Here is a 21,048-nt window from a genome sequence, read left to right as displayed (position 1 = left end):
TGCCCAAAATCACCCCCAGTGTGAGCAGAACTGAGCTCAAACACAGCGATGTTGGCAATTTGTGGAAGTACAAATCACCTGGGGCAGGCTTGGAAGAAACTCCTCCACCAAGGAGGAGATGATCTGAACATGTCATATTATTTCATCTCCTAATTCACCAAACTAGTAGAAGATTCAACCCTCTGACTACTGTGAGTTATTAATTTAAAATCAACTTCTCGTTTGACTCTTGCTGCCAACAGCAGGACAGTCCCAAAGGCAGCAGCTCCATGAATCCCCTGGTGAATCTCCTTCAGGAAGCTCTTCTGCTCTTTCCATCACAGCATATTGGCACCAAGCTGTCTATAATATGTAACATATACACGCATAAAGTGCATTCCCAAGGGATTTCTGCTGCTCTGGAAGCAGCTGGAGGCTGTGCACAGTGTCCATGTCCTTCTGGCATCTCTAAATCACCCTTGGATGAGAAACCAAGAGCTGCTCACAGTGTTCCTCTGCCACCACCAACCCAGCAGCTGCAGGAGACTCATCCCACACCAGGAACATTCCAATCCCACACCAGGAATATCCCAATATTGCCTCTCCTGGTCAATAATCAAATTTCTGAGCTGGTTGCTAATCACCTGCTCATGAACATGTTTTGCTGCAGCTTGAGGAATGGAAAGTCCCATCAACGTTGCTCTAATATTTCAGAGTATTGGGAATCCTCACTAATTGTCCCTGCAGAGAAATCCAGCCCACCTAGACATCACCTGCAGAATAAAACAATTACATTTAAAGAAGCACATTGTTGTTTTGGGGTGGCTTTTTCACTCCAGGCTGCTCTTAGAGCAGAGTTTATCTCCCTCCCTCTGCATGGCAGCACAAATCTGGCCAGGGAGGCAAGGAAGTGAAGTGTGGTGGGAGCTGTCAGCAGCTCCCTGGGATCTGACAGGGTCCAGCAAACGCTCCCCCCACCCTGACCCCACCTGTCAATCAGCTTCTGGGGGGAGAAGCCCCTTCCCACCCTCCCCCTTGGCGAGGAGCAGCAGCTTCAATTGTGAGGAGCTGTCATTTATCATTATTTTGGGAGGAAGGGGCTGGGAAGGTTCTCCTCACCCCCAAGGTGCAGGCAGAGCAGAATTTGAGATGATGGGTGGGGATTTCCCCCGGCACAGATGGGAATAAGACCCGGAGCTTTCTAGGCTGTACCAAAAATAGTGGCCCAATTTCAATCTCAATTAGAGCCTGGTAACCCCAGAGTATAATTCAGGAGGCAGCTTCTAATATTTCAGTTCAGGATGAAGAATAATATCCCACTTCCCGCTCCGCAGCCCGAGCGATTTTCATTTCATGGGGGCTAATCCTGACTCCAACATGTGTTTGGTGAGGTGCTCAGGGATGGGAGGGCGCTAAAGAAAATATGGGAAAAAGCTGTGTAGGAATGGCTGCGTTGAGGTCTGTGAAGCACAGTAATACAGCTCCCTGGAACCACAGAATCATGGAATGCTTTGGGTTGGAAGGGATCCTAAAGCTCATCCTAAAGCCATGGGCGGGGATACCTTCCACTGGACCAGGTCTAACCTGGCCTTGGACACTTCCAGGGATCCAGGGGCAGCCACAGCTTCTCTGGGCAACCTGTGCCAGGGCCTCCCCACCCTCACAGGGAAGAATTCCTTCCCAATATCTCATCTAAACCTCCCCTTTATCAGTTCGAAGCCAAATAATGCCTTTCATTTATTTTTTGGATGTCTCTATCACCACAAAGCTCCTACCAACAGGCCTTATGGAGAAGAAAACAAAAATTGCAAAACCCCTCCCAGATTTATTCTTTATTCTGGAAAACACTCCCTTTCCAAAGCTTCCAGTCAGTATTATCATCCTAATAATAAATTATTTTAAGAATGATTATTTTAAGAAGAATGCCTAAAGAATATTTTGAATTTTGGAAGACGAGTCTCAATCTGATTTCATTCTGATGACAAAGGAATTTGGCTTTAGCATTTAAATCAACATCATTATTCCATAAATATCATATCTGTCAATTACATGATTCACCTGTGAACACTTTTTTAGCATTTAAAAGGACAAACTCGTACAAAGGGATTGATCCCTTGGGTGGAGAGAGGGGGATGTTAGAGGTGCAGGCCAGGCATGTGCTATTCCAACAGCAAAATACTGATTTTCCAGCCCTTTTTTAGCCTATTACTGGAGATTCCTGGGGTAGAAAAGCTCCTTCAAGGTTTCTGCCCATCCATGGCCCTTCCTGCAGCTTTGGCTCATCCCTCCAAGAGAAAAGGCTCATGGAAAAGTGCCCCTTCCCTGCACCACAGGCTTTCCCCCTTTGCCATAGGAATCATTTCTTTGTTACTTAATCATCTGTAATTATCTCCTGGAGTAAATTCTGTTGGTGCATCAATTTTCAAACACAACAGTCGTTTTTATCAGTCATGTTTATTTAATTTTAGCTGATTAGCACAGAACCTAACAAGTGGCTTAGACTAACAGTGTGTCACTGCCCAAGTATTTTGTAGGTAACAAGAAGACATGGAATAGTGCACATGTTGCTTTGTCTGCATTAATCTATTTACATTGTAATTCTTCAACTGTTTTTAATGGCTGGTTCAGCTGGAAGCAATTAGTTGTCTAAATTAAAGCCACATTTCTCACTTTGTGCACTGGGAGGGGTTTCAGCCGTTGTCTTTCCCTTTGCTTTTTGTTTCCCAAATCAAGACGGGTCCCACTTGAAAATGCATGAAATCCTATTGAGGGGATTGAGCCGGGTGTTTGGAGCCATGTTCCCCTGTGTTTGCCTTGAAGCCAAAGGCTTGGATGGGCCACAAAACTCTGTGTTTGAAGTTCAACTCTGCTCAGGGCTGTCAGCAGGAGCCGACCCGGCAGCCGGGGCAGCTCCGAAAGGAGTGGAGGAAAGCCAGGAGAAGACAAAGCACTGGATGTTCTGGACTGTTCTGCACAGGCTGTGGCCCTTTGTTTATATATTAATTAAATTCACAAATAGGTTTGTGCTAAGCACAACATAATTCACACGTGTTGGATCTCACCTTCTTTTTTAAGGAAAAAAAATGTCTCATTTTTAAAGCAGTCATGGAACACTTGGAGTCAGGCTGATGTTGCTCCTGGTGCTCATCCCAGGTCCACTCATCCCTCTGGCTCAGGATTTTCCAGGTCTGGCCTGAATACCACACTTTTCTCCCAGATATGTGTCAAGTCTCACAAGAGACCTTCAGCTCACTGTGGAGACTCACAAGGCATGCAGAGCTGTGGGATGTGAAGGGTTGTCCAGCCCTGGCACAGCTGCTCAGGGAAGTGGTGGAGTCCCCATCCTTGGAGGGGTTTAACAGATGTGTGGATGTGGCACTTGGGGACATGGGTGGCCTTGGCAGGACAGTTGGACCCAATGAACCTACAGGTCTTTTCAAACTAAACAATTCCATAATATTGCAATCCAATGTCTTTCATGAGGTTTGGACCCTCTATGCAAGGTGAGAATTCTTCCTTAAAATGTACTATTTATTACTGTTTGTTAAAAAAATAAAATAAAATGCTCTCCATGCAATGACTTGGAAATCAATGCATGAAGTCAATGACCTATGAGGGCAAGGAAAGAAAAGCCCCACTGTGCCCTCCATCGACTTCAGAACACCTTATAAAGTGGTACCCAGTGCACCAGCCTGGGAAGGGGGATACCCCCAGAGAAAACCAGGATTTGAGTCACTCTCTCCCATGGCAGTGCCTGCAGGGGCCACGGGACGGGTTTCTGTAGGGGCTTCATTGAATTTGACACATTTTATTTTGCTTTCAGCAACAAAAATTAATAAAAACTCACATGTGGCCTCATCCAAACTGAGTCTTCTCTTAAGTCAGTGTTCAAATAAATCAGGTTTGGCCCAGATTTACTCCTGGGGAAGTGCTGAGCTGGTGATCCAGCAGAACGGGGTGACAGGAGGGAAGGCCACCACCCTGCTTGCTCCTCTTCCTGCCCACCTCCAAACCCAAAGGCAAGCAGCCCCAATGGAGAGTTTTCTGCCTTCTTCTGTTTGTCCCAGCCTGAAAGTCCCTCAAACACTTGTGTTCTCCCCTCTCCTCCCTGTCCCATCTGTCCCTCATTACATGGCGCGGGGTCGGGTTGCGCCGAGGCAAAGGTCAGAGGAACCTCCAGCCCACACTTTGCCAGCAGTTGATTATTCAGATAACAAACAACCTGAAGACTGAGAGGGCCTCAGACCGGACCCTGTCACTTCAGCAAAGGAAAAGACAATATCTAAATCCTCCAGGCTCCCTGCTACCCTGAATCTCCCAAAAATAATTTAGCAACCAGATGGTGTTTCGTGGAGCTGGTGCAGAGCTGCTGCCTGGCCGCAGCCTTCTTGCTTTTAATATAGTGCCCAGCATCAATCAAGCAGTTTAGGAGCATCCTGTATCAGTTGTACAAAACAGAGCTTCAATGATTTACTGTCAGATTCTTTCAGCTCCTGTTGGGCTCCTGTTTTCCTTTCATGTGGGGAGCAGGGTCAGTGGTAGCACAGTCCTGCTTTCACTTGGGCAACATTTGCTGCTGTCATTCCGGGCCCCGCCGTGTTCATGCTCCCAGCCCTGGATGCTAATTGATTTTAGGGAGCCCATCCATCAGTTAAATTTAGGAGATCACCCACCAGGTTTGCTGCTCACTGTCAAAGGTAATTCAATTAAAACTCCACAAGTGTGACTAACCAGGAGATGGGGAATATGTTCAGCAGCTGTGTTGCTGTGCCTTCTCCATCCTATTGTGTCTGTGCCCCAGCCATACACCTTGGCTGGGTAATGTACACAACAGTAGAAAAAAATTAAGCCTGAATGGGGCCTTCAGGATGCAAATGTCTGAATTTAAAAGCTTCGGCAAAGAGAAAACCTTGAGATGTGTTGAAAGGCAGCAGTGCTTGAATTAACTTGTTGCATCTATAGGGGTGTGGGGTTTCTAAAATAACCTTCAAAAGAATCCAATTTAGATTTTAAAATACACTGATGGTTTGGTTTCTCCTCATTCCTGCCTGTAAATTCCCAGTTTCCCCTCAGGCCTCACTCAGAGTTGATATGAAACCATCCAATGGTTTCCAATCATGGAAAGATGCTTCTGTTAAAGTCCCAAGGCTGAGGATTTTTGGACCCCTCCTGTCTGACACCCAGGATTTGCCCCTCCTGCTGCTGCCATCGGGCACTCAGATGTGGTTTGGCAGTAATTAAGCGCATCGTTAACGATCCCATTGCCCACCACGGGACAAAATGGTGTGTCTGCTTAAGAGATTAAAGGAAAACATTCCCTGAAAAGAACAGGTAAACAAGACACTCATCCCTCAACCTTTCACCCTCAGAGACCAAGGTTCACATCCCACTGGAGCACAAATAAATAGGGACTGGACTCCCCTGAGTCACTGCTGGGGGTTTATAGTCATGGTGAGACTATTCCAGAGCCCAGCAGAGTTGGGGATGGGAGAGGATGGGTGGGGTGCAGGCTTGGAAGGGGCTGGGAGCAGAGAAACCCCTCAAATCGCTGCCTGCTCGGACGGCAGCTTGGATTTACTCCCAGTAAACACAGTACTGACAGTGGCTCCCTAAAATTCCTCTTATAAAATTAATTAGGCACCAATGGGAGTTTCCAAGGGCTTCCTCTGCACAGGTCCCATTCCAGCAGCCCCTTCTGCACGAGCCAAACCCTGAACAAACACTGGGATTTCCAGCTGGTTGTAGAAAATAAATGAGCTCCAGTGACTTCACAAACCCCTGGCCTTCCTGCACATATTTACAGTATCAGTATCCTGAGAAAACATTCAGACTTCCCAAATATCCCCATAAACCTTTGTGAAGAACTTGGGGATACCTGGCCTATTTATTACTCCAACCACAGGCTAAATGAAACTGTAAAACTTCCGGAAAAGCATTAAATTTGGAAGACAACCCAGAATATTCTGTATTTGCTGCTTTAAACTCGCCAGACAACTCAGGGTTGGTAAGTATTAACCTTTATGTTTTTCAAATATTTGGATGAAAAAACAGTGCTATTCTTAAATGCAATAATTGCCACTAATATATTATTACATCTGCTATCTTTACACATAGAATTACCCTGCAGAAAATGTTGTAATTATATATTTTGCATGGAAATATGAAGATTTTAAGCAACATTCATATACTTACAGCGACATAACTGGGTGAGGAACGGCTTTGATATACAGCTGCTGCCAGGAATCCTCTTCTTCTTGTTGCTGCTGAACCTCTCCCTTCCTCTGGCATTAATAAATTAAGGCACCTGCTCAACAAATCAGCAGGAATCTGGAAAATCATTATCACTCCAACACGGAAGCGCTGCCCATCGGGACAGAACAAATGGGGTATGTGGCCTACATGGGACTGCAAAAAGGCTTCTATTTGTCAAATTACCAGAGGAAAAGTTGATCTTACTGTTATGGACTTTATCCACTTCCAGGTCATATCAATTAGTCACAGCAGGCTCGTGGAGACTGGAACTAATTTACAACACTCTGAGCGGGTCCCGCTTCTCCTACGGATTTCCAGGCACATGTTGGGGCTTCCAGACAGAACCTGGAACTAAAAACCCACGAGCAACAGAAACTGAGCTTAATAATTCCGGTATTGACCCATTTTACAACAAGAGAAGCAAAGCCCTGCCTGTGATAAGGATAAAGTGAAACAGAGACTCCAGGATTATGTTTATCTAATCTTTGAAAAAAAAAAAACCCTTAAAAAATGTAATTAAAAAACACTGAGCGTCTTTAACAGAAGTTTTTAAATGTTTTCCTATCCCTGACAGCTCATTTTGACATAAATTGGTTGCAAGAAAGAATTATGAATCAGATAGCAAGGAAATTAAATTGAGCTGATTATTATCTTGTCAGATACACGCAGTAGTTGATACAGAATGTTCATCGCTTTAGACTTTCACACAAGGATTGTTTCATTCCTTAATAAATCCAGAATATCCTGAGCAATACACACAGGAAAACAGCTTTTAGTTTAGAAATATCCAATATGAAATATTTTTATGGTCTGAAATCACCCTTATCCAGAAAGGGCTGAGAGCAGCCTGTCTGTGTGAGATAGTCCAAGCCCGGCTGCTCCTCACGGCGTCAGACGACCTTGGAAAGCTTTTCCAAGAGCCAGGATCCTGCAGTGCAGTGATGTTCTATTTTGAACTGTTTAGCACAGCCAGAGATCCTTAATAAGGAGCAGCAAAGGGAAGCAAGAGCCTGCAAAAAAAATCCCTCCCTGCATCTTCTGCCGAGCTCAAACGGCCCAACTGGCCCAGAAATTGGTTACAGATTGTTGGTGTTGGTCCTTTCCCTCATGGAATGGTAATGAAGGGACCTGCTTCCGATACAAGCAGGGCCACTGACCCTTCCCAGGGCTTCAGTGGAAAAGTGTTGTTTGGAAAAAGAAAGCAGGGAGTCTAGTGCTGCTGTGAGCTCAAAATGAGCCTGATGAGAGGCTGAAAAGTGCAATGAACTATAGAGAGATTATGAAATTATATAAACATATAAATCATATATCATAGAGTTATACAATAACATATCATTAAAATATATTACTGTATAATAAATATAAATATGTGAATACTTAATGTCTGATTATTCTATATTCCTATTATTACTTTATTTTATAAAAATATTATCTAAATATATTATCTGAATAGATATAATACATATTGTATATTATATATATTATCTAAATATATAAACTATCTAAATATATATGATCTAAATATATATCATCCAAATATATATGATCCAAATATATATGATTTAAATATATAAACTATCTAAATACATAAACTATCCAAATATATATGATCCAAATATATATGATCCAAATATATATGATCCAAATATATATGATCCAAATATATAAACTATCTAAATATATATGATCTAAATATATATACTATCTAAATACATATGATCTAAATACATATTAAAATACAGATACTATAAAATTATCCCATATGAAATTATAGTCAATACTTCATCAAATCGAAGCTCATCAAGCCTCCAGTAAGAAAATAAATAAATTTTACTGATGAAATATATTTCCACCAGCCCACAGTGTTTCCTTCTGCACAAAACAGAATTAGCACAGGACAAAAGCAGAATGAGACAGTTCAAAAACGCACGGCCTAACTAAAAATGAAACTTAAAAGCAAGTTTAAAGCACAGAGTTACTCACTATCACACTCCTAACAGATCCTGAAGACCCAAATTCATGGCTAAAGACAGCAAAGGGATGTTTTGAGGAGGATTTAGTGAAGGCTGACACGAATCAGCCCGTGCCAAGCGCTGCCAGGCTGGATCCAGGCAGCCCAGCAGCTTTTTAGGCCGGGATCAAGACTCCAACACAGGCACATCCCCCCGTGAGTGGGTACTGCCGAAAACAAAGGTTCCATGGGAGACAGTCCCTTAAACCAGCCAGTTTCCCCGTAAGAATCTCAACCAGTAACTTCTGTAGGATCTACAAGAGCAAAGCCTGAGGCTCCCTCTGCTGGTTCCCAAACAACAGTGGAAGGGAAACATTAAAACTGAAAAACTTTAGGTCTGGGAAGGACAAACCCAAACCCAAACTCAAACCCACCCCCACACCATCTCCTGCCACTTTTTCACCTAAACCCTTGTTTTGTATGTAAGGATAGAAAACCCTCTGAGATGTTTAAGCTGGAGGGATCACTCCACATAAGACTAATCATTTTAAAAAATCATTAAATTGTTAATAATTAGAGTTTATGTTGTTATACTTAATATTATTTACTCCCTAATTTTGCCAAATCTCTCTCCCAGCAGTTCCCACTTTATTTTCTTCTTGTTTTGATCCATCAATATTTAATTTTCTGGTTATATTCTCACAGGAATATGATGGCATGTGCTTGTTTATCCCTGTAAGAGACCAGTAACAGCCACACACCCAAAATAAGTTGTCTGTACAATTTTATTTACCACCTGCAGTTACATTTACAAACTGTCCCATACAAGTAAAGCAGTTTTCAAAGTGAACTTGACCAGAGCTACAAAAATTATTTTCTTCTCTATATACATCACCAGCTTCAGAGTTTATTTCTATGCACAACTGCTGATTATACTTAACAAAAAGTTGCTATTTTTTGGCTCTGAGGATCTCCACAAAGGCAACTCAATCATTTGATCCCATTGCAGTCATGAAATTAAAGTTCTTGTTCTGATTTTCCTTCCCTCTCCTTTCCTCTGAAGCTCTTCATGGCTTTGTTTTGGAATTCTAATGGAGACAAAACGTTACCACACACCAGCAGTAACAGAGGGAAAAAATGCTGAGCAAAATCATCCAGCAACATTTCAAGCAATGTTTCATTTTAGATGTTCCTGCTGGTCACATAAATATTGAAATATTAGCTGGGAATAAGTTCCATAAAAGCACATAAACAGATTTAACATGAAATGAACTTGTACAAACACAGACAATTTACAGGAGACAAAACAAGGTCGGAGTGAGGAGCCAGAGCTGCTCAGGGAAGAGAAATGTTTTGAGGAGCCCGAAAGGGAGGAAGGATGAAACTCAAATATTGCTCTAAGAGTAATTTTGTTTGAAGTATTTTCAAAAGACATGAGAAAAACATACATATTTGAATATATAACTGTTAAAACTTGGTGAATGCAGCTCTCAGACACCACTTCCCCAGGAGAGGGCAGGAGATCTGCATGTAGAAGCTGTAGAAGCTGCCAGGCCCCAAATCCTGGCACGGCTGGAATACACCAAAATTCCTGGAGTGAAGCCAACAGGGCAAAAATTCCCTGTTTCAGACACCTATTTCTTCCCCAAGTCAGCTAAACCTGCCTGGCTCTTTGCATCATAGTCCCCCAGACTTACCCTTAATTAGAACTAACTTGATTAAGTCAGTCAAGCCTTTATATTTTAATTCCTCTAAAGGAAGAACACTGGAAATCTATGGGGTCTTAGAGTTCACCAGCCTGGGATAAGATCAAAACTCCAAACCAGACTGTGCATCACCAATAAAATAATGAGTTTATTTAATATTTATCTTGCAGCAATCTCAGCCTCGGCTCTTTATTTTTAAATTCCTCCAAGGCTCACAGGAACTCAGAAAATCAACCATGTGGGAGCTCAGTTCCAGAATGGCCCAAACCCAGCCTAAGAGCAGCATGATTTTTAAGTTCTTTAAAAAAATTTTAACATAATTTTAAATTAAGCATCATTAAAATAAGCCAGGCAAGGCAGCTGGAGCTGTCATATTAAACACTGAAACCCTCAGCACTTCATGGACAGCTCCAACAAACCACAAAGCTCAAACAACCCCAAAGTAACTCTGGTGTGGAGTGATTCCACAGTAGGAAGTTTCTAGCAATATCATGATATGAAGTAACTGAATATACAAAAAAAATGAAGTAAATCCAGCAAGGCAAAGGCACACACACAGTTACCTCAGCTGGGGTAACCTGTTGCATAGATACACCACTATCTGGTTACACTGTTCAGAAGAAAATGTAGTAAATAGTCCCTTTCCTAAGATGTTGTACTAATAATTTGAAGGGATTGTAGCAAAATTATGTGGGTTTTAAACATCTTCCAATTTCTCCTGTTTACAGGAGGAACACTCAAGGTGTTTACACTTATTTTCATTTACACAAGTGAAAAGATCACATTTTAAACTAGTTGTTTTAGTTCTGGCTGCCAGTGTGAGAGAGAATTCCACAACATTTTAGGTTGTTTTGTCTATCTTACTTTCCTTATCTTATTTTCACAGTAGCCTTGATCACTTCAGTATGTAACACCCTGCTAAACCTTTGGAGTGAGTTGGGTAACACATTCCAAATAAAGTCTGAAACTGCTCTGAAATGTTTCATCATTTTTGCACGTTTTCACTGAAAAATCCTGCTTGAATAAAAAAGTGAAGTGTTTTATTTTCCTCAAATATTTCCCCAACACTGGAAAACCCACGTGACCCTGAACACCAGGCAATTAAAAACCAATCCCAAGCCTGATGCTTCACACCTTCCCTCACCCCTACAAAGACAAAAACATAAAAATGAGCCCAAAAAATCAGGAAGATAATTTGAAGTCACTGCTTATCACAACACATCACAAGTGGTCTCAGCTACAAATTTCTACAACCATTTTTTACTTTACAACTGCAGCGAGAGTTTGAAGCTCCTGAGAGCAGCCAGACCCTCCCTCTGTGCAGAAATAGAAATTGCTAAAATGAGCTCCTCCATACAACTGGAATATTACAAATCATGTTATTTTATCTGCAGAGAGCAACAGACAAAGAGTCAAAAAATATATTTAAGTCCTTCTGTGTTAAAGTGATACCACCATAAGTCCCCAGTTATATGAAATCAGCTTTTGGTAACTTATTTTTGAATGAAACTGCTAATTTTAGCACAATTACCTCACCTTTAAAAGACTAAAAAAACTCAAAAGTCCACTTATTTGTTTCAACAAGTGCATTTTCCATGAAATCCATGCTGTCCACCCCTGTGTGTTCCAGGAGTTCGGCTCTGTCAGAAAATTATCTGAACTGAACCATCAGTTCTCCAGCTGTAAACAGTTCTCTTCATTTTAAAAAATCACCTCATAATTTAAAATATATCTCAATGACACTCTGCTTGGCTTTGAACTAGAATGTACCAACATTAGTGGCTGAATTGGAACATCAACTTGAATTTGTGAAAAAAGCTTGCAAAAAATAGATCAACTTCCAAATGTACAGGAAAGGACATCAGGGCTGATATTTTTGGGTCACTTAATGTATTTTAGAAAGAGTAGCAAGCGAGGAGTGAAGTACCCTATATCACAAATATTCAAACACTAAGCCTGACTGTTTACATCTCCAGTGTAGTGCAGGGTTAGTTCCAGAAGGGAAGTTTGGAAGCAGGAACAAAGAACTGCAGCTTTGTTGAATTAAACTTGATCCCGTAGGCGGGCGAGTCTCTGTGACAGCTCATCCTGCAGGACCACCAAACACAAAGAAACCAACCATCAGCAACACCAAAATCAATCTCTGCCACCTCATGTCCAGCTGATATAAAATTCTTTCATGTTTTAACAAGATTTGCTTAAGGATGGCTGTGAAGGAGGAGTTACAGGACACAGAACTATGAAAGAACCAGGCAAAAATACATCTGAACTTTCTTCACTAAGGAGACAAATGTATAGTTAAAATTATTTTGATAGCAAGGCTGTTGTAACTACACACAGCTGAAATAGAAATATCATTCAGCAGCAGTGCTTTGGCAGAGTGAAGCATCAGTTCTCACAGCATTTCTCTAGAAAACACTGATCTCAGGGAAACCTGACATTTACCTGTTCTGCTGAGGCAACGCTTGTACCAACAGAATCTGTCTGTCCTTGAGGTAGTTCCATGTTCAGATCAAGGCTAAGAGGAAATACATAAAAAAAGCCAAGTGAGGTATAGGTGGATAAAGGGGAAGAACAATAACTGACAAGCAGAGGAGGAAAACACTGAGGAATACTGAGACAGCATCCCAGGAATGCTGTACTCCAGCTCCTTAGACCAGCTGGTGAGTAATTCTGACTCACTACCAAGAAGACAAGTCATACGTGTCCAGAGGTGAAAGGAAAATGGTGTTTTAACTATGCTTCCAAGAGGCAGACATAAAAAGGAAGGGGATCTGACCTTAAAGAAAACCAGGAAGGGTTGTGGGAACCAAGACTTAGTTGAGAAATGGACACTCAAGATTTTACCTACCCTGCTTCATCTGCCATTTCCTGCAGCAGCATGTCCACTTGGTTCTGAAGGAAAACAAAAGGGATTGTTGCATTTGGAGTTTCTGACAACTGTTAAATCTTCTGAGAACAGGAACTATTTGAACAAAACTGATTTAAAGGTAAATGCCTTTTGCAGAGCAGTTTTGTGCTTAACCACCAGAAGGTATGAACTCAAAACTAAGGAGTAGAGGTGACATTAACTGAACTCTGGTTTGTGAAATGATGCTTCTAAAGAAATCAACTTCTCTGCAAAAAACCCCAAACATATACCTGAGTGTTTCAAGTGCTGAATATGAGCTATTGCTTTGCACAACATGGAAAAAAAGCCCATCTCCAATAGATTTGGTTTATAGGATTTGGGCTTAGGTTTATTTTATTTATCTCCAGTAAATTTCTCTCACAAATGTTCTATTACAAAAGCTGGTCCTTGTGGAACAGCACAAGGGGACAGTTGCTGGGAATTCTTAATAAGCACTGTTTAAAGATTTGTTTTACTGAACACATGTGCATAAACTGGAAGTAGGTAATTACCAACCTCTCATTGCATATAACACTACTAATTTGGTAGTGACTCATGTAATTTTGTTAATATCAGTGAGTTAGAACTCACAGTATATTCTGCTTTGGCAATGCTGCAATATTCTCTGGTGCAGAAGTTCATTAAAACTCATGAAAATGCTGCTTATTCAGTAGGAAGGTTAAATTTTTCAAGTTATAATATAAAATAAAGCCTGCAAAAATAGGCTAAAATACATCTTTGTGATCCTCTGCACTTGTAGCGACAATTTGAAACAGTCTCTTCATCACAAAGGAACAAAAAGCAAAAGGGCTGCAGTGGCTGATATGTCCTAGGCAGAATGAAGAGAATCAGACATTTCCATCCAGTTTAGACACGAAATTTAAGGTCACCTTGTTCAAAATATTTGACTATTCTTACTTGTGGTGTTGTTAACGTCGTAGTGTTGCTCATTGTGTCTTCCATCTGTTGTGTCTGAACATCCAGTGTTTCAAACTGATGCTCAAATTTGTCCATTAGTGCAGAGATCTATACAAAATATGAATCACATCAATAAGCTGCAGATAACAAAAGAAATATATCTCAACAAAAACAGAATCATACAACAAGGACAGGCAGCCTCTGGAGATCAGAAGCTATGTCCCCCTTCCCTCCCAACCTCACTGTGAAAACTTTTCTCTTGATGGAATTTCCCTTTTCAAAACTTGTGTTCATTGTTCTTTCTGCTGTGGACGTGCAGCTTCAAGAAAATGAAGTTTATTTACCTTTTCCAAGTTCATGCTCTTCAACGTGGCATCCATGGACTTCACCACCCCTGCCATCGACTTCGTCACCTGAAATAAGGGCAGGGAAATTATTACAAAGAAAAATTAGGAGTTTGGGAAGCAATCCTGCCCTGGGAGGGTGGGGAGGCCCTGGCACAGGTTGCCCAGAGAAGCTGTGGCTGCCCCATCCCTGGAAATGTCCAAGGCCAGGTTGGACAGGGCTTGGAGCAACCTGGGATAGTGGGAGGTGTCCCTGCCCATGGAGGGGGTGGGACTGTGTGAGCTTTAAGGTCCCTTCCAACCCAAACCATTCCGGGATTCCATGATTTCTTATCCAGCTCTCTTATCCACAGAGCTTTGGCAACACTAAATAGCAGGAAACACACTATATCCATCTGGAATGTCACTGTTTTAATAGCTCCTGCCATTTCAAACTCTATAAATTAACTCAACCACTTGAAATACACATCCTAAGGCAAAATTCACTAAAAACTGAGGTTTACATGGCATTAATTTTTGTGGACTTGAGACCTGTCAGTGTTAAGGGATACACTTGGTACACAGGTCACGTGGCACAATAAACTCTCAGTAGAGCAGTTTGCCTTAAACAAGTATCTGTGTTGAGAAAGATCTCTGGAGTCCCAAGTCCTACGCCATGACTTGATGCATTGGGAAGGGGAGAAGTATCTTGGCAAAACAATCTTCCCCCAAGCTAAAAAAGATCTCTAGAATCACAAGCCCTATGCCGTGACTTGATGTCCTGGGAAGGGGAAAAGCACCTTGGCAAAATAATCTTAAAATCATAGAATCAGCTGGATTGGAAGGGACCTCTGAGATCATCAAGTCCAACCCTTGATCCAACCCCGCCCTGGTTCCCAGCCCATGGCACTGATGCCACATCCAGTCTGTCCTTAAACACCTCCAGGGACAGAGAATCCACCACTTCCCTGGGCAGCCCATTCCAATGGCTGAGCACCCTCTCTGTAAAGAATTTCTTCCTAATATCCAACCTAAACCTCCCTGGCACAGCTTAAGACCCAGCCCTCTTGTCTTGCTGATAGTTGTCTGGGAGAAGAGACCAACCCTCACTACAGGCTACACCCTCCTGTCAGGGAGTTGTAGAGAGTGAGGAGGTCTCCCCTGAGCCTCCTCTTCTCCAGGCTCAACAACCCCAGTTCCCTCAGCACTCTCCTCCATAGGACTTGTGGTTCAAGTCCCTTCACCAAGCCATCTCGTGCTGCCTCCTCTCTGGACTGCTTCCAGCCCCTACATGTCCTTCCTGAACTGAGGGGCCCAGAACTGGACACAGCACTCGAGGTGTGGCCTCAACAGCACTGAGTACAGGGCAAGAATCACTTCCCTGGACCTGTTGGCCACCCTGTTCCTGACACAGGCCAGGATGCCACTGGCCTTCTTGGCCACCTGGGCACACTCTGGCTCACGTTCAGCTCCCTGTCAATCCAAAGAGCAGCTGCCAGAGAAATTCCAGTACCCGCTTTACTACCAGCTACATCTAACCCAAACCTGACACTGCCCCGGTGGCTCTGGACAGCACGTGAAGCAGCTGAGGGGTGTCCCTGTGGGAGGGCTGTACCTTGCCCATGGTGACAGCAGTCTGCACCCGGGCAGCCACGGCGTCCACGCGGGCGCTCATGCGCAGGAAGTTGATGGCCTGGTTCTTCTGGCGGATGGCGTTCTCGGCGTGGATCCGAGCCACCTCCATGTTCCCCTTCTGGATGGCCTGGGAAGCGAGGAAAAGAGGGATAAAAAAAAAAAAAAAGAGCCTTTTAGCCTTGCTTACTCTTGCACATATGGTTTCTGAGTAGCCTGTTTCGTTTCTGAAATAAAAGCATTGACCTGTCACGACGTTTTTTTCCATTAAAAGAGATGATAAACCTTTCCCTCCTCCTGCTGGATTCCAAAATTTGGATATGAGAAAAAGAAAACTGCTAGGTCTAAACAAAAGCCTTGGGCTAACAGAGACTGGGGAAAACCCTCCATCTAGAGTCCAGACAAGGATCCATTGATGTCATGGTTTTGGAATGTCCTGTCCAAGCCTGGAGAAACCATGCCCTGATTTCATCAAGCCAGTGCAGAAGACTATTGTGTTTTATCTCTCCCTTTGTGTTCCCTGGATCCTGTGCATTCTGCAAACCTGAATACCTCTTTCCCCCATGTAATCCCCCTAAGATAAGACGGGGTTTTTGCTATGATGTAATTGTTAAGACCCCAAATTTGGTAACCTGGGTTTTTCATCCGCTGAAACCCCCTGTTTGTAATAAATTGTAATAGTTACAACGCCCTGTTCAATATGTAGACCCTAAACCCTTCAAATATGACTTGTGAGCCCAATAAAGCATTCCAGTTTTCTGCCTCTGCTGGGATTGTCATAGTTATTGACTCACTACACCCTCCCCCAAACATTTTCAAGATTTGAATCCCTAATTTCTTTTCAAGGAAAATATCTAGAATGCTCATCAAACAGGAGCGTTTACAGAGCTACAGAAACAGAACTTTCTGTTCCTCAAACCATTTTCAGTCTCAAGATTCAGATGCAACCACACCAACTGTATCTCATGGACAAAACCAGAGTTAAATAAATTTCTTCTCTCTTCACTACCTCAATGACTCAAAAGCTATTTTGAAGTTCCTCTCCATAAGCCCTTTTAACACGAGCTAAGAAACATTAAGCACTTTTAACTTTGAGAACAATAATCTCTAACAAAATGCCTACAAGACAATCCTCTTGGGAAGCAAATTCCACAAGCTGTCCAGGAGGATACATGGGAATTTATCCTCATGTTTATTAATAAGCATGGGAAGATTTATAGTCATTACTTTAAATCCCAGACATTGACCACTTTATTATTAGCATGCACACCAGGGAAATGATAAAACACCACAAGTTTTCCTGCTGTAGTAGGTAAAAAACAGACATAAAAATCTTTTTTCACACTTACCTTTTTAATTTTGGCTTTCTCAGCCTTTTCTTCTTTGTCACATTTTTTGGAGTTCCTGTTGAGCTCCTTTGCAGCAAACTTCAAATTAAACAGGTGTTCTGCAGTGCAAGTTAAGGCTCAAGAACAGGATTGATCCTTCAGTTGTAGTATTTTCTCTCCTGTTTGAAGTGCTGCCAAACCATGCATATACTGTGCTTCCCCATTAGTGATATTAAAACTTGGAAAATGTTAGTTAAGCCCTTGAAATCTGCAGGATAAGGAGACCTACCAAGCTGCTTTATAGTGCCACTTAATATCTTGATCCAAAATGTACAGCCATAAAAAAAGTTCAGAACCCAAAGTGGCTCCATTTAACATGAGAGACCTCCTTCAGACTGATAAATACAACCAGTCAAACATCCCCTAAGGACTGAGAGCTCTTCTCTGCCATTTACTTTCACTCACACACCCAGATCCTGTGACTCTCAGTGAAATGATGTGGTTTAGTGGCCCACCTGGAACCTCCCCATCCAAAAAAACTCCAAAGCCACTGAGAAACAGGATAAATGAACAGTTTAACAGCGAAGTAGCTCAGCTGGCCATGCCCAGGCACAGCCCAGCAGGCAGAGCTGCCCTTCCCAGCCACAGGAGGATCCCAGATTTAAATTGCTCATTGAGCTCCTTCCCAGCCCTGGGTCATGTGAACAGTCCTGGACTCTCTGACAACTCCATCATCTGACTTTTGGGCAGAGAATATTTAAGGCAGGAAGAGAAAGTTTTTAAAAAGAAAAGTCTGAGTCCTGCTTAAGCTGAGAGTTCTAAGAAAACAGTAAGTCAGGCCTTCAACGTGACTTCGAATGACTGCATTAAATGATACTGACAGAGAATAAAGTGTGTGCTGCAGAAATATCAATTAAAAACCACTCTCTTAAAATACTGTCAATGAAAGCTTCCAAATAATATTAATCTTTTTCAAACAAAATGAAAGTAAAAAGTTTTGTAGGCCTCTTTGCTGCCACCTTTGCTACCCCAGGAGGAAGCTGCAGCAGGTACTAAGATACTTAACAGTTAAGTGGAAGCACAAAAGCTGAAACATTACAGGTACTCGAGGCTTCTTCAATATTTCAAGTATATAAATTATTCCACAGCTGCTTTTTGCCTGCAGACATGAGGAATGTCTTTGATATCCTACAATCAGGTAACGGATGATTTTGCATTTAGGATATTTACTAAGGTAGGTACCAGTAGCACTGAAATTGCTACTTGTATTTATATTTGCTTTAAAATCCAGGTCACCATCCCTTTCAGCAGCAATAAGTGTATGCTCTGAGCCACAGATCAGGTAATTACCAGGCAGGAAAGCACTTTTACGTTGTTCACTATGGTTAGAGACCAGAACCACCAGGCAAAACATGACATCACCTGCTTACACTGATACAGCACTTCAGAGCAGTTTATTTTGAAACAACTTCCTCAGTTACTCACTTGGGGCATTAAAACATCTCACCTGCCACCTCCTCAGCTCTCCCATTCCTGAGCAGCACATTCCTGCTCCTCCCTTGAAGTGTCTTTCTCAATGTGCCATAGCCCAAGTGAAACACAACTTCCACCAGGGTTTGTGACTCACAGTCACCTGCTCCAGCCTTCCTCAGTCCCTACAGACAATTGGCAACTCCAGCACTGCCTGCACATTCCACCCACACCAAGACCTCTGGCATCCACAGGGAGACCTCTGTGGTCTTTAAGAAGTTTCTGTCCCTGATCATTAAGATGGTTTTGTACATCAAGGAAGTTTAAATCAGCCCACACAGCGCTTTCTCTGTGTGTAAACTCTTCCCAACAGCAGGAAGCACAGTCAGGAGTGTCCACAGTGGCTGTGTGGGGGGACAGCCCTACTGACATCACCCCAGTCTGTACACACGTCTGGTGTCCCTGCTGCCCAATTTACACTATTTATAGTATAAACTGTGTTTTCTTCCTCAGGAACTGGGTTGTCCCTCCAGCCCTGGGAGCAGAGGCACCGCCTGCCCCTCCTCTGCGGAGCAGCTCAGGCCGCCTGGCCATGCCTTGGGAAGAGACACTGAACCTCCCACTCACTTCCTCGGCCCTCCAGGGTGGTGAAACCACAGGATCACAGGATGGCTGGGGATGGAAGAGACCTCTGGAGATCATCCAGTCCAAGCCCCCTGCCCAGGCAGGGTCACCTGGCACAGGTGACACAGGGATGTCTCCAGCTGGATTTGGAATGTCGCCAGACAGCGAGACTCCACACCCGCCCTGGGCAGCTCTGCCACCCCGGACATAAAGAAGCTCTTCCTCATGCTGAGGTGTTTTAGTCGTGTTTTCGTTTCTGGCCATTGCTCCCCGTCCTGTCGCTGGGCAGCACTGAACAGAGCCTGGCACCATCCTCTGACACTCCTGGGAGAAATCTGTGCGGATTGAGGAGACCCCTCTCAGCCGCCTCTTCTCCAGAGAATTCAGAGAGCTCAGCTCCTGCCAGTGTCACACCCAGCCCTCCTCCTCCTCCTCCTCCTGCCCCTCGGACCCCGCGACCACCGACCTGAGGGGCTGGAATCGCCTCCTCCTTCCCCAGGGGCTCCTCCCGGGCGGGGAGGCCTCGCCCGCCACGTCCCCCGCCCCGTTCCCGTTCCCCGGCCCGGCCGGCCCGCGGTGCCCCCGAGGATACTCTCCATGTTGGACATGCTGGCGGCGCCGGCCCGGGCCGGCAGGGGCGGGAGGGACCGAACCGGGCTCGGTTGCGCTGGGCCCGGGCGCGGCGGCTCCTCCGGCGGCCTCCGGTTCCCGGGCCCGTGACGCGCGCGGGCGGACAGGACGGGGCGGGCCGGGGCGGGGACGCGCCTGCGGCCTTTGGGGGATCGCTCCTTCCCACCCCCTGCCAGGGATTGGGATGCTTTGCACTAGCCCAGGCTGCTCCAACCTGGCCTTGGACACTTCCAGGGATCCAGGGGCAGCCACAGCTTCTCTGGGCAACCTGTGCTAAGGCCTCACCACCCTCACAGCCAGGAATTCCTTCCCAGTATCCCATCTAACCCTGCCCTCTGGCAGTGGGAAGCCATTCCCTGTGTCCCGACGTGTCCCTCCATCCCTTGTCCTCAGTCCCTCTCCAGCTCTCCTGGAGCCCCTTTAGGCCCTGCAAGGGGCTCTCAGCTCTCCCTGGATCCTTCTCTTCTCCGGGTGACCCCCCCAGCTCTCCCAGCCTGGCTCCAGAGCAGAGGGGCTCCAGCCCTTGGAGCATCTCCGGGGCCTCCTCTGGACTCGCTCCAGCATCTCCACGTCCTTTTGCTGTTGTTCCCCGGGGCTGGAGGCAGCTCTGCAGGTGGGGTCTCACCCGAGGAGGCAGAGGGGCAGAATCCCCCCCGCCCTGCTGCCCACGCTGGGGATGAGCCCAGGGCACGGGGGGGGTCGGGCTGGGGCATCTCCAGCCTCTCACCCACCATTAATAAATATATAATGACATTTTCTGCCGAAGCATCTCAGGCAAACCCCGCCAAGGTAGTGATGTATCTCAGCTGCTAGTTCCTCACAGGGAAATTGCCTGTAGGAGTTGTGGACACGGTAATAACACAGGAACGCACGTAGCAAATAAATGCACGCTGCAGTAAGCGTGGCAGAAGACACTTGAGCAAAGCCAGTAACTTAATTATTCTTGCTTGTGTCTCAGGAGCCTGAATTCGTGATGATAAGGATCTCTGCTGAATCCTGGCTGTAAAAGCGTTGAAACCCAACTGGTGACACCTCAGCCGTGACACACTGTGTGTGTGCAACGGGAGAGGTCTGCAGGAAGGACTTTTTTTTCCAGGAGATAGGAAAAGATGAGATTTTCTGGACCTGATAATTCTCAGTATCACCAGTTCACAGAAGAAATGTTATTGTCCATGGTTTTAAACCAAATCTGTGGAGAGCTGTAGCAGAGATTTCACATATTTAATAGAGTCTGCTCCTGCTTGAACAGCCCTCCTGCACTCAGCCTCCTAGACACTTGCACAGTAATTCTCATGAGTAATAGTTCCTTAAATGAATAAGGTTTTCCAGGGTCAGAAACAGACAC

The 21,048-nt window shown here is 44.2% G+C and overlaps 1 protein-coding gene across 1 annotated transcript; it reads right to left on the bottom strand.

Moving 5' to 3' along the window:
* Nucleotides 1-8,949: 8,949 nt before the first annotated feature.
* CHMP1B (charged multivesicular body protein 1B) lies at nucleotides 8,950-19,759 on the bottom strand. The gene is made up of 8 exons (XM_018086469.2): nucleotides 19,666-19,759; nucleotides 17,001-17,098; nucleotides 15,635-15,781; nucleotides 14,041-14,109; nucleotides 13,697-13,804; nucleotides 12,740-12,783; nucleotides 12,334-12,406; nucleotides 8,950-11,976 (listed from the first exon to the last, which is right to left on the bottom strand). The coding sequence occupies exons 1-8, from the start codon at nucleotides 19,679-19,681 to the stop codon at nucleotides 11,932-11,934; spliced, it is 600 nt and encodes a 199-aa protein (XP_017941958.1). The 5' UTR covers nucleotides 19,682-19,759; the 3' UTR covers nucleotides 8,950-11,931.
* Between the last annotated feature and the right edge of the window lie 1,289 nt (nucleotides 19,760-21,048).

This window comes from Manacus vitellinus, unplaced genomic scaffold (genome assembly GCF_001715985.3).
Source record: "Manacus vitellinus isolate BGI_N305 unplaced genomic scaffold, ASM171598v3 scaffold_95_pilon, whole genome shotgun sequence".
In the NCBI taxonomy this organism is placed as follows: domain Eukaryota; kingdom Metazoa; phylum Chordata; class Aves; order Passeriformes; family Pipridae; genus Manacus; species Manacus vitellinus.
Note: the sequence above shows the minus strand (reverse complement) of the source record. Positions and strands in the feature narration are given on the sequence as shown.

Bases quoted from the DNA above. Each gene is read 5' to 3' on its own strand.
- CHMP1B (XM_018086469.2), bottom strand. The intron at 14,110-15,634 runs GTACAGCCCTCC...CCCTTATTTCAG, and splicing joins CTGCTGTCACCATGGGCAAG to GTGACGAAGTCGATGGCAGG. The intron at 12,784-13,696 runs GTAAGAATAGTC...GTTTTCCTTCAG, and splicing joins CGACGTTAACAACACCACAA to AACCAAGTGGACATGCTGCT.